At 31.8% G+C, this 17011-nt stretch overlaps 1 protein-coding gene across 3 annotated transcripts in view; it reads left to right on the forward strand.

Annotated features, from left to right (window-relative positions):
• Positions 1-211: 211 nt before the first annotated feature.
• Positions 212-17011, forward strand: part of Vps13 (vacuolar protein sorting 13C) — a 273667-nt gene continuing 256867 nt past the window's right edge. For 2 of the 3 annotated variants that reach the window (XM_067287043.1, XM_067287044.1), the window contains exon 1: positions 212-465. In XM_067287043.1, the coding sequence (XP_067143144.1) occupies positions 366-465 (100 nt within the window). In that variant the 5' untranslated portion in view covers positions 212-365. The remainder of the gene's footprint in view (positions 466-17011) is intronic. The other variant, XM_067287045.1, reaches the window with a different exon arrangement.

The following is a 17011-nucleotide window of genomic DNA, read 5'->3' on the forward strand; positions in this document are numbered from 1 at the left end:
TATTATATTTCTCCTTAACGTTACGAATAATAGTAATTTGATTAACATTCTTATAAAATGGTTTAAACACAAACAACGAAATATAATAATAAAATTTTCTTCTTCATCATTCAATTAAGCAATATTTAAATATTTATTAATATAAAAAGAAAGGAAATAATATCAGTAAAATAATCTATAATCTTGTTTTCTTTTTAATCATTTAGATAAATTTTACGAATGCGTTTCTACGGGAGAAACCGGCACTTGGTTGCAGACGTCACACCCAGTTGTCTGCAATATCTACTACTGTTGGTTCTGTACAGAACTGAACGCACGGTCATGATAATCACGTTTTAAACCAATATTAAACAACTTCGTCCAAAATGGTTTTCGAATCGGTTGTCGTAGACATTTTAAATAGATTTATAGGCGATTATGTCGAAAATTTAGACAGATCTCAGTTAAAACTGGGCATATGGGGTGGTAAGTTATTTTTATCTTAACGATTTCAATAAGTACAGTACAGTAGATATCAAAAATTCGACTATAATTTTAAATATAATTATATTTTTTGCTTTAATAATAATAATTTTTCTTTATTGGGTTGGAAAAGTATGATTTTGGTTTGGTTTAAAGCGATTAATGTAAGTGTACACGCTAAAAACGATATTTAATTAGATTTAATCAAATTTGTGTATTAATTAAAGCGCGTGGATTCTGTCATGTGCTTACAGTGTGATAAAGTCTCAAAATTGCACGCTCTTTCTATATAAAAGTTTGAATCATCGATTAAACATCTTAGTATAATATTATATTATATTTTTACTGGATGTAATGATTGAACATTTTTCTAATGTAAAGTACATTAAAAAAATGTTTTTAATATTAAATTCAAATGATCGTGTAATAAAAAGTACTGTAGTGTTCATTTGACAGATTTGATGTCTTGAACATGTTTTCGTGAACGTCACAAACATAAAAAACCAGTTTTGAAGAATTCTGTTATATATATATATCATGATATCATCATGCACATAGGAGAGATAATTATGTTGTCTTATGATCTGTTTAAATGCATATGATAAAATATTTTACTACCAGTAGGAATTGTATGCATTCCAATCACTATTGAATGTCAGTGTTTTGTGTGCGTGATATAGTAATATATCTAGCAAATTATTTTACAAAATGGTCATTTTTGATCTGTTTAATAGGTTTAATAGTCCTCGGGTTACATTGAATATTTTTAAATAATTAACAATGAGGATAAACAAAATTTTAAAAATAAAAAAAAATACTTAAATTTTGAATGTAAAATGTCTGCTATGTTGTTTATTTTAAATTAATTTTGAATAGTTTATGTTAAAGTGCAAATTCATCATTAAATGAAGATGAGTTGTACAAAAATTAGTAAATTTTACATTTAAATAAATAATAGTAATTGTAAATTTAAATAATAGTTTAAACAATAAAAACTGACAACTGGATCGATTTATTATAAGCTTTCTTGAAATGGTCTGCTTATATATTTGAAGAACTTTCATTGTGAATGTTGTTCTAATGTTTTTAGTTGTGTAATCTTCATGTTTTGTAATGTTAGACAGCTAGAATGTAGAATGTTCATATAGATTACAAAAATCTTGAGTAATGATTAAGAAAAAAGTTGTTGTTATTGTTTAATTTCTAAAGAAAAAATTTTAAGTCACTTTTATGGTATGAGTTATTGCAATAAATATTTAATGGAAAATTTAAAGCAACAACTTTGAACAGCAGTTTATAAAGATTAATATAAATTATATAAAATGATTTTGTTTGGTAAATTTAGTTAACAATCAAAATTTTAAGGAGAGATGTTACTCAATATCCTAAAACAAATAGTAATATTTAAAATTATGGGCATAGGTATATTCATTTCTGCTGGTTCTTTTATTTTCTTTTGTATTGCCCAATAAAATTGTTTAATAAAAGAGTTTAAAATAGCAGTATCTATCTATATTGATGTATACAATTTAATGAATGGACAAAATAAATTCTATTTGTTTCTGCATATTATTATATTTAACATCAGTTTCAACAGGTACAATATAGATTTTTCCATTATATTCCTTTGTTTTTTCTTCTTCACAACCATGTTATTGGACTGTAGTTTTTACAAAAAATTTTTATAAAGACTTGTGACATAGGTATGAAGGACATTTTTTATTTTTAACAAATTAATTTTCTTACATTAGCTATTTGAATTATTATGATAATTTTTGCAATTTTTTAACAAAACTGATTGAAAATTTTATATTCAGTTCTATAAAGCTGTTTTGTATAAATGACTCCATTTAAAAAGAAAAAAAATGCTTGAAAGATTTTTAAGAGTCAGAAGTATATATAAATAAATTGGCAAGAGACAAGAAAATTAACATTCAGGCGTTAAACTATGTACGAATATCGCTATAATTACTAGCGCTTTTGACGAAACTATTTTTGTCTTCGTCAGGTAGATAATAACGGTTAAAATCCTTTTTCGAACCCAAAAAATTTTTTGAAATGAACAAACTGCTTTAGAACTTTGGAACAAGACCAACGATGGAACTGAGCGAGAAGAAATTTAAACATGTGCGTGTGGTGACGTAGCGCATGCACTATAAAATACTGAGACATGGAGCTACAGGTGTTGTCTTAATCTGTTATATAAGTTGACCCACATAACAGGCAAATCAAGTGTGGATGTGTTGCACGGATTTAGTGCAATGGTAAGAAAGGCCTCCCAAATAAACACGATGCTCCTGTTATTACAATGCCTGAGCATCAGTACCTGGTCCCACAGTGGGGTGTATAGGTGCTGTAACATCATTCTTGCTAGTTCGGTATCACCTTTGTCTGCCCTGATGGAAAGTTGGTGTTTGGAAATATGACAAGCCAACATTCTAGTTGTCGCACCAACGTAGTGGGTGTGAATACCGGATATAGTATTTTCCATTGGGATAGAGTAAACTCCAGACCTCTCTAGTACGGAGATAGCATCCCTGTCATTACACAGTAGCCTCCTAAGATTTGGCTGTGGGGAGACTGGTAGAAAAAGCGCGTGTTGCCTAAAAACACAGCAAATATGGATGGTGACTCGGCCACAGAATGGTAATGCGGGAAGGACTACCGTGCATTCCTTTGGAACATGTAATGCCGTGGCAGGAAAGAGCAATCTTTTGACCTTGTTTAAGACATACCTGTACTTGGCATTAGTGTACCCCGCTGCATTTACTGCTGAGCAAATGGCATTAAGTTCAATGTCGACAGCTGTTTGGTTGGAAGATAACAAAAAAGCCCTTTTAATTAGCCCTTCTAAAGTCCTTCTAAGCGCTAGTAATTATAGCGATATTCGTACATAGATATTCGTACAATGCCTGAATGTTAATTTTCTCATCTCTTGCCTATTCAGTGATCCGCGTGAAGTCCACCTTGGTTACAATAAATAAATTGTTTTTTGTACCTTTCATCTTCAGATACTCAACTTTGGGTTGGAAGTCAGGGGGTCTGAAACTAAAACAAAATTTTCTTTATTTGTAACAGAAACAAAAAAAAGGGTTTCATCTGTCCATAAATAGATATCATCTTTTATTTCACAGTATCCATATAATACAAAGGCCACATGTACATATTAAAACTACAAAGCTTTAACTTGGTTGAGCATAGAATCAATGAGTTTTTCTATCTTATCATGCAGAATATTGGCTCACTTAATACATAAACATGCTAAAAGTTCTCCACAGGAAGTGGGTTTTCATGAACATTGTCACACTGCATGATCCAGATTCCAAACATAATTCATTAGATTCAATTAGATTCATGTCAGGTGACTATCTTATAAAGCTTGTGTATTATGTTGTCTGCCAGCTTTTTGGCATGTGATAAGGAGCTCCATCATCCAAGAACAGAATGGATTTGTCCATTAGCTTACCAGAGAATATTGAAAGAAGCCCTTTCTTCAATATGGTAATGTATTTTTTTAGAGTTAATATTTCCTCATGCATTTTCTGTCATTCAGATGTCTATTTACTTATGGACTATCTCTGGATATATAGAGGTGGATCTTTATGCTCTTCCCTGATATAGAAAGAATACTCACAGCAGAAAAATAATTTTACTTTTCAATGTCTTTGCCCTTGGTTGTAAATTGTAATATTTTTTCTCAATGATCCTCCTACATTTTAATTGCTTCCTGGAAGAAAGGTTGTCCATCCTCTGAAAACCATTGACTAACGATATATTTTACATTTACATTTAATTAAAGAGTAAGTAGAGCTATCTGTATTTAGTAACAGACTTTGCTCTCTGAGAAATTGAAAGAAGAGAAGGCATGAGATGTGGAGTGTGAAGTAAAGGGGGATAGGAAAGTGTGAAAAAGAAGACTTGAGAGGCCCAAGGGCACCTGCATCGCATTTATTGATGAAAACAGTAGGGTACAAATAGAATACAATACAATATCGAAATATACAATTGACAAAAGGTGGAAAGCCTACTAAAACAAGAGGTGAGCTTTCGTACGAACATACAACTTGTAGAGTGTCACCAATTACAGAATACCAGGTACAAAGCAAAGCTTAATATTATTTGTGTTTCTTACAAACTACTTGCAACTATAAATACAATACTGTGACAAGTGGTTATTCACCACGGAACCGGTGTTCAACAAGGGCTGTGCCTTGGTAGCCCATGAACACTAAGATATAGTTTCATTGCTGTAAGTATTACATAAAGCCTTGGTTTTATGCACAAAGTTTTTAAGTCCTTGCCACACTTCCTTGTTATTGAAGATATCTTTGGGGTCAGGTGGCCAATTTAGTCCATTTGTGATACACTTTCTTATGAGGGAAAGTCTCTCATTTTCGTATTTTGGACAGTAGTAAAGGTGGTGATCAGAATCGCCCTCAGTTGTATTATCACAGTCACACGTGCTTGTTGTTTGTATGCCAAAACGGTTGAGGTACACGGCAAAGTTGCCATGCCCCGTGAGGCACTGTGTCGTCTCGGCGTCTGGATTAACGATATATATCACATCATCACTTAAACATTTCCTTTTGCTGAGATATACTTTGAATTTGAGAAACAGCCTGAAATCACTAGGAGTTAGATCTGGTGAATAAGACAACCAACTAAAATCCTGCTTAATCAATAGCAGCTGTAGCAACACATGATGTGTTGCTATAGCTGCTTACACAACTTATGGCATTATCCTGATGGAATAGCATATCTCTAGTCAATTTTCCAGATTTTCATTAATTTCAATTAGCAGGTTTGAAATTGAGTGTAATATATTTTTGTTATTGTGGACCCTTTCTTTAAACAACAAATAATAATACTTCTCGTGCCTCCCAAAAAACAAAGACTAAAACTTTATCAAATTGTTGCAAGGGGAACCACGGTGCTTTCATTTCATGCTTTGAAAGCTACTTTTAGGGTCATAATGATGAACCCACATTCCATTCATGTTACAAATCTATGTGACGGACGAAGGGACGAAGGTGTTCAATCAAACATTTTTTGATTTTTCTCTCCACCATTTTATCAGAAGATCTGTTGAAACCCATAAAAATTATTTTTCACGAACTTGCTTCCTCGTTGAGGATGACCCATCTAGTTAGACGTATGCCACCAGGAACTGGTAGAAGAAATTTACGTATTGGACACCCGACCCTCATGGAAAAAACCCGAGTGAAAAAATAAAACGAACGAATGATGACAAATCCAGCAGTTGTCATTTAGTTATCGTGAAAGCAATCCTGAACCCTTTCCGCCATCTTCCGAACCGGGAATTATACCAAGACCATAGTGCCGTGCGGATTATCTTGTGAACTGTTCCTTCTAATTGTGAATCTCCGTGGACCTTATCATCTCAGTGATACCCGACGACGGCTCCAAGACTCTCTAAGGTATTTATCAACTCGCGAATTGTTTGTAAACTCTCTCTCTCTGCGTATCTAAAAATACGTCCGTAATAACCATGCATCTTGCTGTAATGTTGTTATACTCCCTTATTAAAATTAGCCTTGTTACTTAGCCGGTGTCTTGAGTGACTCACTTCCTTGGATCTCCTACCTCCACCTCCACCGCAAACGTACCCGCTCACTCGCGACCGCTTGCGCGACGGAAGAACTCTGTGTCGCGATTTCCGAGTCTCGATCGACTCGGTTGTGTCACATCCTGACGAGGAGTCAGAGACTCCAACCCTCCGGTCACATCTATCAAGAAAATTCTGCTTATTCTCTCAATACTTGTCTAAAAGAGAATTTAAAATTACAACATGACATTGCTTCTGTGATATGGTTAATATTCAAAGTGCCATCTTTTAGAAATTTTTTTCACAATCAAATTTTTAGTTAAAATATCATATACAGTATGATATGAAAGCCAGTTTCTTAAACAGTATCTCATCTTTTTTCTTCAATTCTGTAGTATTAAATTATGCACTTTGTCCACATTATTCTGAGTCATAACAGTCAGACTTAAACCATTTTAATCTTTACATGAAGTTCTACCATGTTTAAATTCACAATACTATTATTTAACCTGGGAATGGGTTCATGGGTGACTGAGTCATCCCAGTGATATTTTAATGCATACAGTATGTAAATGTAAGTTTGAATTTTTTTGGTCACTTCAGTACCTTTCCTGGAAATACTCGTGAATATTATAGTCCTAATCATTCAACATTTGTGTAGTTTTTCTGAGAAAAAGATGAAAGGAAAGAACACTGATACTGGATGGGAGTGACTGTCACCCCCATGCATTTCCATACATACGGTTTACTTCTAATTGAAGTTGCATGCAGACACCAAGTGGTGATTTCTGTAAGAATGAAAGTATGGGAAGTATAATTTTTAATGCAATGTTTGTTATTTGAAAGATTTTAGGCTTGTGTACAGGTGTTATCTTGAGCATTTACATATTATTGGCCATTTTCTTCCTCTAGGTGCAAAAGAATTTTCTTTCATTGAATGATGAGCAGAGAATTTTTGGGATTTTGTTGCAAAGCAGTCATGAAGATGGAAGTTGTGATACAGAAGGGGATAATATTCACATTTCAGACACTGACACTAAAATAGAACAACTGGTGACTCTAGAAAGTGTAGAAGTGGACTCAGATGCAAATTGAGATGATATGTGGATAGAGATGAGCTAACTATATGGTGCAAACATCCAACTCCAAACCACATTGTTTTGTATAAACAGCAAAACATCCATGTGCCTAAAATATTTGAAGTATGCATGCACTCACTGTATGAACAAGGTTAAATAACACATTAATATTATGTATATAAATTTTTCTTTTAAATGTTTTTATAGGCCTACATATAGATATTAAAGTATGTATTTACTAAGTAAGCACAAATTTTTTTTGTATTGTTTCCATTTTATTTCTTTTTTTTTAAGTATTTAAGGAAGAACATCAAGTATGAAAACATACCTATTGCTGAGTTTTAAGTCATGTGAAACAGCATAGTCACTTAAAGTTACCTCCAAATCCTTGTTGATTTCTCTTGGATTTATATCCTTTTTCTGTAGGTACTTAATTACTGCTCTTTGCTTGTGTTTCATTCAGGAACAGAGCATAAGGATCCACTCTTGTACTTCTGACTCCTAAAATCTTTCAAGCATTCATATTTTGGGTTTTATGTTCAGTTTTAAAAATCTTTACATAGTTAAAAATATTTCTCTGTGTAATTGAAAATATTATTTATAAAATTTATTTTCATTAAATTTTGCATAATTTATACTTTATTTACTTCTTCAATTCGTGTAAAATGTTAACAGATTGTTATGACATGATGAGAAGGATACTAAGGCAGTTACTTTTTTTTATTTTTTTTTCCTTACACTAGAAATCTTTGCAATAATAGTTTGGTGCTAATATTTAAAAAATGAAAATCTCAAACAAAATAAAATAGACTGAAATATAGAAGCCATTAACACCTTTTACGGGAAAACCTTTGAAATAATGTGACTTCTGGTTTGCATTGGAAGTTTGTGTATAGTTAATCATGGCCTCCTGCCCTAAGGTTTCTGTATCTGGTCTTGTCTTTCATCTATCTAACTTTGTTCTCTAGATTAAGGAAAGACAGATGGTGATAGTGGGAATTTATAGGTCTACAATTTTTTCAAATTGCAACCTAATTAAGATCAAACTTTAATGCCCAGTAAGGGAGTTAAAGAACAAAGAAAATGTTTTTTTTTTTTTTTTTCAGGTTACACATTGAAAAAGTTTAAATTTTAAATTAATTTGAATTTTATATTTACACAAAATTATAATTTTAATCATTTAGGGCATAATTACATTTTTAATTAGTCTCTTTACTTAAAATATAAAGATGAAAGTTGGTTAGTTTGTTCTTTTAACATTTTAACTCAGTTTGAGCAAATGCAATGAAACTTTTTAGGGACTGTCCTCTCATCCAGGAGGAGGTCAATGACTGCTTTGATCAGATTAAATTCAACCCTCTACTTGTAATAAGACACCCCTTTTTATCAGACCAGTGGGAGAGTGGCATTTGAATAAGATTACTTAATACAAAGTTACCAGTGAGCACAAAATACACTAGACACCCCTAAAACACGGTAGATACATTCCGTGTTATGTGAATCCGTGTTGAATGAGTCACTTAAATACATGAGCCAACCATAGCCCGGCACGTGTGCAGTTTAGGGGTTATGGCTGTTTGAAAGGTTTTCTTCTATAAAATTAATCGATTCTAGACTAATTTGACTCAAACATTTCCAAATCACGTATAATCCATATAAACTATGCTATAAATAAAAAATTGTAGGATTACTTATCGAGTGCGCACCGTTCGACAACGCTATTGCTTAAGCTTGTTTTTGTTGCGGAGTGGCTCATCGAATGATGGACGTGTGTTTCCTGATCAGTGAATTTTTCGCAGAAAAATAACTTAACTTTGGAGACATCATTAATAAAAATATAATTTTTATGGCTGGTGAATAATAAATGTTTTTTTAGTATGTCCAGTGCTCGTTAAACTCAACAGTTTGTACAATATCCGCTATTGGTTCAGATTCGACCAATCCTGTCATGACACGAATCGGCAATGATGTTTTACCATGTTATATGAGTCTCTTTTAGCGTGTTACGAACCCGATCGCAATTTTTTAGCTGTGTTATACGAATCCGTGTTATATGAACCCGTGTTATAGGGGGGTTCTGTACTGTGTGTTTTTAGGCATTTTTGAGAGTGCTGAGTTAAATATTTGTTCCATTTTTACAAAATTTGATTGGTTAATTGATTACCATTTCACATTCATCTGTGAATGACATGATTAAGTTAACATTAGAAAAATTTGGATATCTTGAATTAGCTCATTGTGCACATAGAAATCAATGACTGTTTTCTGTTGAAAAAAATCAATTCTTGTATATCTGACTAATGAAATTGTGTTATTCCATACCATCAGAGTATCACAATAAACATGACAATGGTAGGCTAAAATAACCAAACTTTTAATTAATAAGGTTTTCATTTTAAAATTTATTGTCAGTACTACTGTTAGAGCCAGGCAACTGGGACACTTGCCTTTAAGAACTTTAGTTTGACTTTTTTTATACCATCCAGCCTTTTCACAGTAATTAGGGGTTGTGGTTCTTAGGAAATTCATTGAACCACAGTAGTTCTCTACACCATATTTAGGCATTTGTATAACAAAAAATGGTAATTATTTAAAAGAACTAAAAGTATTTAATGATGACATTAGTAAATTGCAATAAATAAATCAGTATCAAGTTTTTGCATAAGTTTAGTAATGTCACTGTTAAAGGGATTAATACATTATTTAAAAAATTTTAGAGAAAATAGTTTCCTAAAATCAAAATTAATAGCAAATGAAATTTGTACAAAATGTGACATTTCTCTTGTATTCGAAGAACTCGGATCAAGAAAACGAAAATGTTTATTTGACTATGAAGAAACAGATGTATGTACGAATACTCCTGAAACAAATTTTTATAGGAACTATTTTTTAGCAAAAGTAGATCAAGGAATAATCTCTATGGAAGAAAGACTTAAACAAATTGAAGAGCATATTGAATTTCTTTTTGCATTGTAAAGAAATGCAAAAAGGCAATATGCTCTTCAATTTTTTTTCCTATATTAAAGATGATGAATGAGGATGACCTTAAGAGGCATTGTATGGATTTAGAATACTCTCCAAAACTTTTTAATGCAGTATATATAACTTTATTCTAACATTTTCAATTGTTTTAAACAATCTTCTTCAGAAAAAACATTCAAATAAGAACAAATGCATTTGTTCTTATTTGAATGTTTTTCTGAATGAATTTTGGAATTAAATACGTTTGTGTGATTTAATTATGGAAAATGTATACTATACAATCAAACCTTGGGTTATGAACACCTGTTTGCCCTGGTTGCTGAACAAGCTATTAGCAAGAGCCATCTACAAATGGTCACTCCCAATTCTTCCTGTGTTAAAGAATGTTGACCAATCAATGACAGGACTACCGATTCAGAAGTTAGTGGTGCCAGGATCGCTGCATGTTATGTAACAAATCATCGATGATGTTGCTATTTAAATTACATTTCAATGTGCATGTGGAAAAGATACTGTTCTTCAGTACATGCCACAGTTGAATTTAAATCAGATTAATTAATGAAAACTGTGTTAATTGACTTCACATAATGTATATAGCATTTAAGAATTTGTGTTTAAATATTAAGTTAAATTACCGTATTTTACGGACTATAAGACACACTTTTTTCTTCGAAAAATTGCCTCCAAAATTAAGGTGCGTCTTATAGTCCGTAAAATACGGTAAATGACAAAAATTTATTAACATAATATAATTTAATATATTAATTATTATAATAATATATATTTTATTAATACTAGGTAGCCAGTTAATTAAACTAAAAATAGTAATGAAATTTAAAAATAATAAAATAATAGTTAAAACTGGCTTTTACACTGAAACTGAAAATAAAATTTTTATTAATTTAAAGTTAAAATCAAATAAATTGAAACACAATATTTTGGAAGGTGTGGATAAAGTACTTGTTGGTCTTGATAGATTTGGTTATATTTCATCTTGGCAGTCAGAGTTTCTATTTATAGCAGTTCTTTGTAAAGTGTTAGTTTTGGTTTTGGCCCCTGGTGACAAAACATTTTGCTTTTAATATGTACAGTACTGTATACAGAATAGATATAGATATAAATAAAGTAATATTATATATATATATATATATATATATATATATAATATTATATTGTGTTTACAGGCATTTTATGCATGAAATACAGCTAAAAAGGTTTTGGGTTGTCAGGAACAGATTAATCCATTTTACATTGTTTCTTATGGGAAAATTTGTTTCAGTTTTAGAACAAATTGGCTTCTGAACAACTTTTAGGAATGAATTAAGTTTGTAAACTGAGGTTTGACTGTAAATCAAAAATATTTGTCATTAAGTAAAATTGAATGTGATAAAGAATAGTATCATGAAAAAACAAAAATAAACAAACAGATGATTGATGACTTTTTTCCAGTATTAGTGTCAAGTAAATATGTAACATTTATTTATTTATATAATTTCTATTCTGAACAAATGCATCAATTTGCACATAGTTCTTAATGTTAATTTAAAATCTATTTGATTAACTGCTGTTCCAATTTGTAATAAAATTTTAATCTGAAGAATCCTTGAGTAAGAAAGGTGAATAAACATACTAAAACCAAAAATATCTACCAGGAAGTAACTTTAATAAATAATAGAAATAATAAATAAAAGAAACATAAGTGTTTATTTTAAAACGTTTTAGTTTATTTTCTTGTATTGTTGATAAAACAACATATCTCAGTTTACCTTTTTCATTGAGAAAGTTGCCTATATATTTGTTCATTTTAGATGTACTGTAATTATAAAATAAATGAAACAGAAGAAACAGGGTATTTAACATGTAACTTCCTAAACTGTGTTGAAAATTTTGTAGCTCTGAATAATAATAATTTTTTTATTTTGCTTCTTTTCTGTTTTATTTATCAAATAATAATGAATGGTAAAATTAAATAGAACAAAAAATTTTAATGTCAAATAATACCCAATGATGTGAATTTGAGAGTTGATTGTTCAGCTTCTATTTCCTGTAGAAGACAAACTTGACAATTGCATTCTAAACAGAAGCTTTTAAATAGTTTTCTGAAAGTTATATAGAGAAGACAAATTATCAGAAATTTATCAGCCTTTGTTATAAATGTTTAAATAGAAGTGTGTAATAATATCAATTAAATCATGGAATGATGTATAGGAAACAAATAGAAGAGAATAAAAGGTTATGCTTACATATCTTTTGATGGTTTTGGAAAAAATTGTGATTGAAGATCAATGCAGTTTATCATTCAAAGAATTTTTCACTTTGTTTAAAGATAATAAATTTTAGATTCATTTATTTATCTTTAAATAAATTATAAAAGATGCTCTTGATGATGATAAATTTTAGACCAGGGGTGTCCAGCCCACGGGCCGCACGAGGCCCAAGACAAGTTCCAAGGCGGCCTAATAAATGTGTAACAAAACCGACAATTTTTATTTATTTATTTATTTCAATGGCATAAACACAAAAAAAGAAGTTTCACAAAGTCGTAAACTTTTATACATATTTTATTTTTGAGTGGAAAGGAAATATTTTCAAATACTAGGTTAAATAGGTCTTTTGCACTGTTAAACTGTTATGCAAATATTGACCCTTAATTTTCCAACCTTCCTCGCTTCTTTATCTTTTGTCCTTTCTCTCCTTTCCCTGCATTTGGGTCTATAATCCTTTGAGTCCCAACTCCAGCTTAATTTAGTATTCCTGTGAGGCCCGGAAATAGCCCCCCAAAGGGGATATGTACAAGTTTGTTAAGTCAAACCCTAAGATTATAACTTTTATAAGTGTCGAGTCGGCGACACCGGACTTTGATGTCGACGCTCATAAAGAGTAACGGGAAAAACAAAATTTTAGGTAAAGAAAATTTAGAAAGAAAAATATAAAAAATTAAGACGCAGTTTAGAAAGCAAAACGAAACTAGAAAGAAAAAAAAAATATATATCAAAATGAGCGTTGGTGTCATAGTCAACAATTAAACGCGATCATAGTCTAAAAGACGGTGTCGGATAAACCTTCTCTTGTCGACCTTTCCTGCGACCTAACGAAGGTCCATTTACACCTGGAGACAGGTGGGAAACCAATTGGAAAGCGAGGAGGAGAAGAGTTAGCCAATTAGCAATGATTCGATCCCGAGAAAATTATAAAGCCTCCGATGTCAAGGACAGAAGAGCTTCCTCTAGATTACCTGTTGTGTTCATTTACCTCCAATAGTAGTGTTTCCGTTCATCTTTTGTGCACTGTCTCTTCAGAATTTCGAACTTTTAACTCGACGTTGCTACGGGGCCCCTCCAGCATAGGACCAGACCGAAACCGAAAACAACCTAAAGCTCTGAACTCAAGGACCATTGCTAAATTTATGTAAGCATTTTTGACTAAAATAAACGGTTTCTATGTGAAACGCTTGTTTTTCTGCCTCCTCAAAACCGCCACCCACATGCGAATAGCCCTTAGCCATCCCGACGGTTGGGAATAAAAACTCCCCCCATTTCGGCGAACTTACATTCCTTCTAGCATTGCAAGATTTGGCTACCCTTTTCTTAGTTTGGCATAAAAAATATCATTTGGTGCATTGGCTACTTTTTGGGCTACATATTATTTATAAATATATTAGTTGAATAAAAATGCACTTTAAAATGGCATTTCATCATTTTTTATTAATTAGAGACCCAAATGAAATAAATATTTGTTGTTTCTTAAACTCTGTGAGGTTCAAATACACGGACACTTGGCAATGTTCATCTTAAATTTATTTTAGTCGAGACACACCTGTATTTGTGTAAGTTTCGGGCTGCATAGGCCCCTCTTCAGCCAACTAAAATACATAATACATATAAATCAGTTATAAAATAAAATATATACACAAAAGTTTTCTGTACATATACAAAAGCTTATTTACAATTATTCAAACATACCACAAGATTACAAAAGGGTTTTCCTTGAAAAGGGTTCTTAAACTCTGAGGTTCGGTGTATCGGAACCTCATAGAGTTTAAGAAACAACAAGAATTACCGGCACGGTTTCAAAATACGTCTAAAACAAATATTTGTGTTTTTCAAATAAATTTTTTTTGTCTCCTTTATAATAAATGAATTTATTTCTAAGTAAAAATTGAGTGTTTATAGAAGTAATTTTTTAAAATATTCTTTTTTGTGATAAAGTTTTAATACTTATTACTATAATCTAGACATGTCAAGCTATATACTTGTGGCCCAATCCTTAAATATAGTTGTTTATTTAAGAATTGGGCCACAAGTATATAGCCTGTAATATACTCGTTGCCCAAAGAAGTCATGGAGCTTTGGGCACAAGTATATATAATATACTTGTGGCCCAAAACTCCATGACTTCTTCCAATGTGGCCCAGAGGAACAAAAAGGTTGGACACCCCTGTTTTAGACAAAGGAAAAGCTAATGAATGAGTTCATAATTGCAGTTTGAAATCAGATAAGCTGTATCATCTCATCACATAACCCTAGAGTTGCAAGACATCCTCTATTTCAAACGACAATCCTTTATTTTAGCTAAACTGTTCTTATCCTTTATTGAAATGAGAAAATAAAAGACAAGCTATATTCTTTCATTTTTCAATGTGGTGGATGACAGTGACAGATTTCTGCACAAGTGTATGTCTATTCTTATATATCAATCCATATTCTTTCCCATGGGAAGCTATGATTTACAGTACAGATATCCCTTGTATAACATGGTAGTTAGGTTCCAAAAAAGTACATATCTGCATACCACACCAGGATGAATATAGCCTGAGGAAGAACCCAGAAGGGGTTATGAAAACATTTGTTATTCAAGAGTTAATCATAATTTGCACCGGTTATTGGTTGTAGTGAGTCTTATTTTATATTCCAAAAAAGTGCTGTGTTATGCAAATCTGTGTTGTACAAACAAAGGACTAATACAAAACATAGGGTTAGGTTCCAAAAGTTAGCAAAATTATACTATTCTTTTTCACAATAGAGAGAGATGTTTATTAAAGCTATAAATAATTAAACACACAGTTTAGAAGGTTAACATGTGTACTTACAATGTTTATTTACCAAATAATAGGTTAGTTGTAAAAATTGAAATGCATTAGCAACTCACAATTATTGTAATGATAATACAGAACTCACTTTTGCAAGAAATGTTTTACATAAATATACAATATATTATGATCATGTTGGATGTTACAGACTGCCTAACTTATTTCAATAGAAAACATCAAAGTGTTGACTGCCTAGAACAGTTGACACAAAAGGTAGTTAGCATTTTAGCTTGTGTCTGCTTAGCAACCTTGGCAATGGTGACATACTTTCCTTGTTGAACCTTTTCTCTTCTGCAGGGTATGAATCCTGCCACTACAAGGTGGGTTCAATAGAGTCCCTAATTAATTTTTTTGCCACCACTGTAACATACTGTGTAACACAAAAAAGCAGGGTACACAAAATTAGAGTTCTATCAAGTACCTGGCCTGGACTTAATGAGAAAGTAAAATACAATGATTGAAAAATGACACTTATATATGCAAAAATTCACAATAACATTTATTAGGTTGAACAGTAATATATATAAACAACAATAATTATAAATAAGAAGTTAGTAATAAATATATATTTTAATTATTCAAAAACTAGTCAAGATCAATTATGTACAAGTAAAAAACAATGAAAGAAATTCTTTTTCCCAGCTTGGGACTTAAAATTAAATTTTCACCTATATCAAGTAAATTCAAAAGAAAGAAATACATGACTTATGAGTCACTTCACCAAAAAGAATGCCAGACAATTCGGTTCAAAAGTAGTTCACTTTTGGGAGCTATACCACTGTTAATCAGGTGTGTTGTCTTTTATCTGCTTAAAAGTGTAAGTCTGCACTACCCTATTTACATATTGAGGTGTTACAGGATCAATCACTTACGTAAATAAATATTTGTTTGTTTTAATTTTGAGTTTAGTATGTTTTAGTGGTTGTTTGGGAGTTTCTATCTTTCAAACATAAAACGTTGTTGTTTTCTTTTTAGGGACAACTAAAAAATAATCAAACTTCAACTCCTTACACCACTTTGCGGAACTTTATCATTGGTAGGCATCTATTCTAGACTATGGTACTGGGAATGGATACAATGGGCATTGACGATGGTAATGCCCAGTAAATAAGCCACCATTAGCTTTCTGTACTACTTTATGCCTCTTTGGAGTGGGGTTTAGTAGGATGCCATTTGATCTGAAAGATCTCCTTTTTAACAAAATTGTAGTTAATGACATATTGTGGCTTCAGCACATGCTCTTGGGTTTACTTTGATTTTTTCCCAGTGTCAATGAGTATGTTAGTATGTGTTTTCACAGATGAAAGCATAAGAACAGGTCTTTTGTCCACCCATTTCATTACCCAAATTCCTTGATTATCTTCTAGCCCACATACTTAACCTTTTTTCAGTTATTGTTTTACCAAATCTTTTGTAGCACCTTGTCTGTTTTTTCTGAGTTTTGTATTTTTGACCATCAACTCTTGAGCTAAATCCATACTTGTGTAAAAGTTATCAGTGTAAACGGAGACACTGTATTCCAGAGACCACCGCAGAGTTGCATAGAAGACAGTGTGGCTGTGTGAAATTCCAGGATTGGACATCTGTTTATCGTTGTAGACCTGGCTGGAATAAGTGTACCCACCTGGTATACACAACTTGTACTTGTAGACTTTGATTCCAAATTGTAAATATTGGATCAAAGTCTACATAATTTTTCAGAAATGTACTTCCAAAATAGCAGCCGACTTAGCCAAGGAATCATTGTTTTGTTGATGACAATTTGTGCCCCTGGAGTAATAGCATTCTTGAATTTGTTATATAATTTGGTGAGAATCTCTCTAATTTTTTACA

This window comes from Centruroides vittatus, unplaced genomic scaffold (assembly GCF_030686945.1).
Source record: "Centruroides vittatus isolate TY-2023 unplaced genomic scaffold, ASM3068694v2 scaffold_435, whole genome shotgun sequence".
NCBI classification, from domain to species: Eukaryota; Metazoa; Arthropoda; class Arachnida; order Scorpiones; family Buthidae; genus Centruroides; species Centruroides vittatus.